The sequence below is a fragment of the Salarias fasciatus genome, chromosome 13 (genome assembly GCF_902148845.1).
Source record: "Salarias fasciatus chromosome 13, fSalaFa1.1, whole genome shotgun sequence".
In the NCBI taxonomy this organism is placed as follows: Eukaryota; Metazoa; Chordata; class Actinopteri; order Blenniiformes; family Blenniidae; genus Salarias; species Salarias fasciatus.
This window is the reverse complement of record NC_043757.1, coordinates 23,123,099-23,131,341: the sequence shown is the minus strand read 5'-3', so window position 1 is coordinate 23,131,341 and position 8,243 is coordinate 23,123,099. Positions and strand designations below refer to the sequence as shown.

General features: G+C 45.9%; 1 protein-coding gene across 1 annotated transcript in view; it reads right to left on the bottom strand.

Moving 5' to 3' along the window:
• The window catches only part of akt3a (v-akt murine thymoma viral oncogene homolog 3a), a 43,662-nt gene that overhangs the window by 8,046 nt on the left and 27,373 nt on the right, over positions 1–8,243 (bottom strand). Inside the window, exons 4-9 of the mRNA XM_030107319.1 lie at positions 7,117–7,228; positions 4,516–4,660; positions 4,071–4,202; positions 3,773–3,838; positions 2,728–2,796; positions 604–726 (exon numbers count right to left, since the gene is read on the bottom strand). Coding sequence (XP_029963179.1) covers positions 604–726; positions 2,728–2,796; positions 3,773–3,838; positions 4,071–4,202; positions 4,516–4,660; positions 7,117–7,228 — 647 coding nt within the window. The remainder of the gene's footprint in view (positions 1–603; positions 727–2,727; positions 2,797–3,772; positions 3,839–4,070; positions 4,203–4,515; positions 4,661–7,116; positions 7,229–8,243) is intronic.

The following is an 8,243-nucleotide window of genomic DNA, read 5'->3' as shown; positions in this document are numbered from 1 at the left end:
ACTTGTAACTGACAAACGCTACAAACTGAGCACAGTGGAGGCAAGTTTTGAGCACTTTTGTAAGGAGAGCGGCGGCAGATAGGGACCGCCACAGCGCCCCACAAACTGAGCGGGAGGAGGGAAATAAACTTCAGGCATGTAGCGGAGCTGCTCAACCTTTTAATTTTAATGGCTGAAGTGTTTTTCTCGCTCTCTGTCTGCTTTTCCTCCTTTCTGTTTTCTTGGCGGCCGTGAGCGGGGCCAGGGCCAAGGCTGCCAGGCAGACACTCAGACAGTGCCGTCTACCTCTCTCCGCCTCTGTGGCATCAACACCTCCCTCCATCCCTCTCTCCCTGCGTGCCTCCACCTCCTGCAATTCTTCCCTGCTTTCTGTCTGCGAGCTCGTCCCTGTCCCTCTCTTTAATTACCACACATCCTGAGCCTCGCGTCTCCTCCTGGACGGGGAAGAAAAAAAAAAAAAAAAAACTGTGTGGAACACGAGAAATGTTGGTGGGGGCAGGAAGAAAAGAAGTTTTCTCTCAAATATCTGATCAGTCTCATCCATGCCTCCCAGCCAGCCTTTTTTTTTTCTCTCTCTCTCTCTCTCTCTCTGTTTGTGTTTACCTTGAGGTCCCGGTACACAATCTTGGCTGAATGCAGGTAGTCGAGAGCTGAGACAATCTCTGCACCGTAGAAGCGCGTGCGCTCCTCTGAGAACACCCGCTCTCTGGACAAATGGAAAAACAGCTGCGGGAAACGGAGGGAGGACGAGAGAGAGGGAGGAGAGGGTAAGAGAGAGAGAGAGAGAGAGAGAGAGAAGGGGAAGAGACAGCAGGGACGGCACAGCAATAATTACTGATTTATTGGAGGAAATTAGCACAACACAAACTGGCTGCCCGCACCATATTGAGATGATAGATAGTGGAGGGGAGGGTGAGCGGGGGGTACGAGTGCGAGGGGGGGGCATGTGGAGAGGGGCTGCACTGGGGAGGGGGAGGCGCCTCGGAGGAGGGCTGGTGGAGACGCTCGGCAGCTGGCGCCTCATCTCGCTGCCTCCCTCTCCACGCGCACACGCGCACACACACACCTCTTCCACGTTACCCTCTGGGCTAGATTGGCACGACGCTGGCGTGGAGTTCGGCTATGGGGGCCAAATCAAGGGTTTAATCAATACACCAGTCTAGTTAAAGACAGGCCGTCCGCCGCTGCTGCCGCCGCCGCCGCCAACGCCGCTGCCAGCCGCCCCCCACCTTCCTCCCAACTGCCTCCAGCGCAACACTCATTAATGGCCTAACAGGGCTCGCCCCCTGAGCCTCGGTCTTGATTTACCCCATTCTTATATCCGACCCTTTAGTTGTTGGCAGGAGCCGTGTTTTATTACCTTATAGAGAACACAACTCGCCTGATTCCCCCAGGTGGCCGCCGCCGTCACCTCTCTCACCTCGCTTCCCCTTCCTCCCTCTCTTGCTCACTTTCTTCCCCGGCTGTCAGCTGTCAGGCTGTCACTGTCACACGGCTACACATGTGGCACTGGAATGACACCAGCCTGCCGCGCCGCACCAGTCGAGTCCTACAAATTACCCACGAGGCCAAGGGGCACACATCTCCCCATTAATTGTTCGGGGAAGTTTGCATATGGCCACTGGAGTGATGCTCACAGACCACCTTGCTCTAATAGTGTCCACATACACACACGCGCGCGTGCGTGTGCGTGTGTGTGTGTGTGTGTGTGTATGTGTGTGTGTGTGTGTGTGTGTGTACATGGTGAGTGAGAGAGGGCAACACGACAGGTGGGCCTTCATCAGTGTACTGGCAGCTGTGGCTGTGGCAGGTTTGTAATGGGTTGTGCTGGTTTCGTGTGTGTGTGTGTGTGTGTGAGTGTGTCTGGTATGTTTGATCACAATTTGTCCATTGAGGTAAAAATTTGCTGTGTGTATTTGTCTAGGTGTGTGTGTGTGTGTGTGTGTGTGTGTGTTTGATCGGGGTCTGGCGCTGGCTGAACTGCCTCGCTAACAGGGAGGGGAGCAGGTGACAGATACACTAAGGGAATGAAGCAAGATTGCAAAAACGTCCCGATTAAAAATCTGAGAAATGGAAAAGTGGGGGAATCCAAACTCATTTCGTCTCCGACTGTCGTCCTGGCTGCGTCCGGCCCATAGGTGTGTTCATAAACAGACAGGAGCAGGAGAGACGTGGAACCGAGAGGAGGGACGAGGAGGCAAAGCGAGCGGCCAGTTGGTTGGCAAATTAACTGCTGGAAGCCGGTCCAACAGTTAAACTTTTACCACGACTTGAGTGTTTGCATATTTAAACGGATCTCTGCTGCACTGCCGCAGTGGCCGGTTGCTGCACGTCTCCCCATTCAATATGTCTGCTTTCATGTGGAAGACATTCATCAGTGCAGACAACACGTTCACGAGCAGAGTCAAAAATACTTTAGTCTGATTCAACACGAGCGTCCGCAAAGCAATACATTATTGATCAAAACCACCTTGAAAAAGATTAAAGATAAATACTTACCAGCAAAAAATGTGGAGATTAGAGAAGGTATCTATTCCCCTACTGTGAATATGCAGTCACAGCCTATTTCTTTCATGTGTGGAGACAGATGACAGGAGGAGTGTGTGGAGTTTCTAATCGTCGACAGTTAATGTGGTGGAGCTGCGGTTTAACTGAATGTTTAAAGTCAATACACAGCTGAGAGAGCGTGTGTGTGTGTGTGTCTGTGTGTGTGTGTGTGTGTCTCACCTCTCCTCCATTCACGTACTCCATGACAAAACAGAGGCGGTCTTTAGTCTGGAATGAATACTTCAATGACTGAAACGAGAAAGCGGACACATGCAATTTACATAACGGACTTCGTTTATGAGTGTGTGTATCGCAAACACAGTGTCAATTAGCAAACTGTTCCACCCAGTTTATCATCCAGCACACAGCCCTGTGTTTACTCTCTGTCCTCTTCTTTTTTAAAATCGAGTCTTAGAGTGGACGACTGACCCAAATGCATCTCACTGCCCACTGGATAAGACAGGATCCAGAAACAAAAACTTCCTCTCATTTTCATAATGTTGCAGGCACAACCGCGCAGGGGGAAAAAACTTGAAAAGCAAGTCGTATTACTTTTTTGAATTTGCCAAACAATTACGGATTCATCCACTTTATGCGCTCCCTATACGGCGAACAGTGAAGCCACAAAGCCGACGATTTGGTGCACGGCAGGGAGCCTGGTCCCATTCTGCCCACAACAGCAGGAGCAACAAAACATGATCGTCCCCAGCTCCAAACCGTTTATATATGCATTTGCCTATTCAAAGCAAAGTGCGTGTGCATGTATGCGAGTGTTCAGTAGGTGTGAGTGTATGTGTTTTCTTTTGAGGGAGAAAGCTGCTAAACAAAAGAACAGTTGGTCCAAGTCTCTTTGTGGCTGCAGGTGTGACGGGGGTAAACTCAGACGTGAACTGTAATTGCTCTCTCAACATTCTGTGTGTGTGTGTGCGTGTGTGTTCCCAGGAATATTCGGCATCAATTGTGTATATCTGCACATCAAAGTAAACAGATGCGGTTGTTAAAGTACAACTATTTGTTGTGTGGTTCTTAATTAGACTCAGGAGACTCAGGTATGTATAGGATCAATATGTTGTCAGTGACTGTGAATGTGTGTGTGTGTGTGTGTGTGTGTGTGTGTGTGTAGCATGTGCTCTTACAGATGTCAGGACATTTTCCATATGTGCACACACACACACACACACGCACACATATCTATATAAAGTGGATTTTTAGTAAAGGGACTTACGGTGAGGAAAGGGTGTCTGGTGTTTTTCAGTACTCTGCTCTCTGTGAGTGTGTGAGCCACTTCGTCCTGCAAACAGTTTGATTAAAAAAAAAAAAAAAAAAGTTAATCTAACCACTAAAACAATAAGCAATGGAAACTTTATAAATTAAAAAAAATTAAAAAATCAGACGCCAACATCTGATGTTAGACGCAAGCTGGGATTGAAAAACATTGGATTTTTTTTCGTCCCACTATGAATAATTTTATTCATGCTGTCTTAAACATTTATAAAGCAGACTATTGTACATCTCATACAAACCTTTGCTATGATGACTTCTTTTTTTAAGATTTTCATGGCATAGTACTTCCCGCTGGCTTTTTCCCGAACAAGAATCACTTTACCAAAGGTTCCTTTTCCCAGCAGCTTCAGGTAATCAAAGTCACTCATAGTCTGGTGGAGAAATAAATGAGAAAAAGGACCAGAATGATTAATGCCTCTGGACAAATAGTTGACATGCTATCTTGGAGTTCTGATGTTTTTCGATCAGTGAATAGCCTCAGACATGGTTCCAGTGTATGGAGGTGGTTTTACACGACCGCAAATACAAAATGTGAGTTACTGGACACTTTTTACTAAATATATTTCTGTTTTTTTTCTAAATTGGAGGAGTCAAAGCCAATCAGAGGACAATGTAAATGTAAAACAGAGGTGCAGATGGAGCAGTTCCACATTATGCATCGGTGTGTGCTTATGCATGTATTACCTTGCGTTTGTGGTGTGTAGTGGAGATGTCCATCTCCTCTTCCACCATGTTGTCGATGTTGGACGTGGGGCTGCACTGGATCCTTTCTTCCTCTTGTCTCTGCAGCTTGTCGGCCACCATCTGAATGGCCTCTGTCCACTCATCTCTGGGATCACAGGGATCAAAAACTTACTCAATTAATTACAGTCCAATAATAACTTCATTGAAGAGTCAAAATACATGTAAAACCTAACACATCATTATGATGTCTAACTATAAACCATTCGTACTACATATGGAGTATAGTCGATCAGATATGATCCATACAGTGATACATGAGTCACACCACAATACGCTACACTGGTGGAAAATATAATACTGGCTCCTGCTCTCAAATAAGATGGCTGGTGCACTTATTCAACCAGGTTTTTGAAGGCACTAAAGTGTTTTCAATTAACATAAACACCTATTTGTTCAACAGAGAGGAAACATGGTCAACCAGAGAATCAACCAAATGAGCAATGATCATAGAGCAGAACTAATGCCTACCAGTCTGTGCATGGTGTGTGTGTGTGTGTGTGTGTGTGCGCGTGAAGGCTTGCGGATTGTGCACAAATGCACAACAATGCATTAGAGGGAACAATGCATTGTTGTTTGCTAACATTGTTCCTCCCCATTGACTTTCCATTAGCAGTGTTGTTCAACATCTGTTGAGAGAAAGTGTGTGTTTGATCGTGTGCGTGGGTGTGTGTGTGTCTGTGTGCGTACGTGCGTGCGTGTATATGTGGGTGTGTGTGTTTGGAGGGGCAAGCCACGCATCAACTTGCAAACACAGATTAATTGTATTTAATAGTGATAAATATAATGGTCCATGAACACCCTCCTTCTGCTCTGATGAATGAGAGGAGAGAAGAGAAGAGAAGAGAAGAGAAGAGAAGAGAAGAGAAGATTCATGAAAATGTAAACCGGCTTTTGAAATTGATATTTAAACCTGAAAAGAAATGCTAAAAGTGTTGTTTCTAGGCGACTGAACCGGGTTCAAAACATTTCTCTGTAGAAGTTTTTTCCTCTTGATCTTCACTCAAACAGTGTTAATCTGGTGCCACATGCAGGGGTTACATGCTAGCAGGGAACATCACAGCGCCCAAACTGAGGTGAACCAAAGACGATACTCAAATATCTGGGAATCCTTTTCACTCTGGAGGAGCAAATCTGGATTTACGGGTGCGCACTTTCAAAACACACTTATCCACAGTAAACTGTAAGGAGATCATAGTAATGAAACCTGTTTTAAAAAGATCACCTCTGTGTCTTCTGTTGTGTTTAGAGTTAGGCGCCCATATGTTTCCTTGTGGGATCTCGGGGAACATTCATCTGAACCTAAACAGATCTGTGTGTTTTTAAGATCTGAATCCCTTTCTTCTGCAAAGACTTCTGAGCGTACCCTACACACTCCAAAACAAGGGCAAACTCAAGTTAGACTCCATCTACAACAGTGGCGCACTCAATTTGTGGTACCTATAATATATGTGTGTGTGTGTGTGTGTGTGTGTGTGTGTGTGTATAAAGCAGTGGGAACTCTCTCAAGGTCAGGCAGCAGATAAATGCTCTTCCTCAGTTGGAGTGTTTTTTGTATAATGAGGGTTGGTTGTTGTTTTTTTTTTTTTTTTTTTTTTTTTGCTAATGAGAGATAATGGGCCTGCCTACAGTCGGGCGCGGTGCCAACACGTGCCACCCTCCCCGCTCGCTGCTGGGGCTGTGGTACCTGGAGCCCTGCCAGCGCCGGTACAGTACCACCGATACAGTAGCACACAAACAAACAGATGCACGCCCAGTTGTGCAACTTCTTTCCAAACGCCTCAAACTTCATTGATGCACAAATCCCTCGTGCCCACGTTTTTTTACAACAAACCATAAACACATCTGGAGCGCAAAATTGTTGCTAAACTTGAATTTATAAACTCATCAATACTCGTATTCATTTTATGGTAACTCTGAGATGTTTTTTTGATTATCTCCCAGCAAAAGTATTACAAAAGCAACATATAACAGAGACAAAGTTGGACAGACAGCTGCATCCTACACACAAACACACACTCGCAAAATACACACAAACTCAAAAGGATGCACAGAAGCATCTGTGGTCTTCTGGGCAAAGCTGTTCATTTTCTGGAGATAAACACCTCAGCTCCTCAGAAAGGAACTGAGCAGCTGGAGAATTTATGCCAACGCTACTTGAAAGGTCTCCTTTCCACTCTGTCTCTCTCACCCGCTCTCTTTCTCTCCAACAGACACCAAAAAATACCGAACAAAAAACAAACTCTCTGCACGGCAACACTCCCTATACATAACTCTGCCCTTGATGATACCGGCCCATCTTATATCTGCAGTTAATCAATAAAATGGTGATTTAATGCCTTGGTAATTTGGCATTTTTATCACGTCACATACAGAACTAGTGCTTATTCAGAGAGATTAGGAAAACAAAGACATGTTTTAGTATATTAACATTACATCACATTCTGAAACTCTGTAACTGGTACTGATTCTTTATTTTTATTTATTTTTTACAACCAATTCCAGATAAAAGTAGTAAAACCCGGAGGTGAAAAGGGAGCCGACCTCTCATCAGGCGAGTCCACATGGAAGGTTCTCTCGATGACGGTGGTCCACTGTAAGCAGCGTATGATGAAGGTGTTTGGCTTCGGCCTCTCCGTCTTCATCAGCTGACATTCTGAAACGAGCAGCCAGGGGGGAGTGCCGTCTTTACAATGGAACTGCGCTCGGCTCGCACAAATCAGAGGAAAGCAAACAGAGTGGAGAAGAAGGTAGGAGCTAAAATAAAATAACATCGACTGTCAGTCGCAACTCTCATTCAGCACGGAGAAAGTAAACGTAAAAATCAACCCTGTTATTATTAATGCATCTTGTGTAATAACGATATCATTTTATTTTACTCCAAAAAGTACAATTATTTAGTCTTAATAATATGGTACAGAAAAAAATTACCCCCCCTCCACTGTTTAGAAGTAAGTAGTGTATAGCAAGTAGGTTTTTCCTGTGATTTAAAAAAGGAAACAGCCAGGCTTTAATCTCATCATGATGAAAATGTGGAGTCAATAGTTTGTTAGTTTAAAAATACTGATGAGTCAAAATAAAACCCTGGTATTTTCTGTGCCAAGGGTTATTACGTGTTGCATCCAGTATGCATCCGGCGCAACCCAGAGAGACACATTTCTGTGAAAATGGGCAATACAGTAAGCCATTATTACACAAATGTACAATACAGCACACAGACGCAGAAACGTATGCACACAGAGCCAGATGGGGGAGCGAGCTCGCCGTGGGACCGGAGGCGTCTTCATCGTCCCCTCAGCAGTTTCTGCAGTTATCAGAGGCCAGAACTGATGTAGAGCAGCACAACCATCCGTCTTCCGCCCTCTCATCTCCCGCCACTTCCCTTCTTCCTGCCTTCTCCTCACCTCTCCTCTCATCTCCTCACATCCTCCACACCTCTCCTCTCCTGCCTCACCTCCCCTTCCCCCGGTTGCGTTCTGTCTGAGGGCGGCGCGGCACAGCTTGCCGCGGCTCGGCCTAAATATAGTCGGGAAGGTTAATGACGACACCGGGCAGGTCAAACACACAGCCGCGGCGCAACGCAAACTCACACACAGAGACGCTACTACCTGACTGGTGAGCGCAGCCTGCTGCGCTGCCAGAAAACAAGGTCATACTATGGTTGACACACA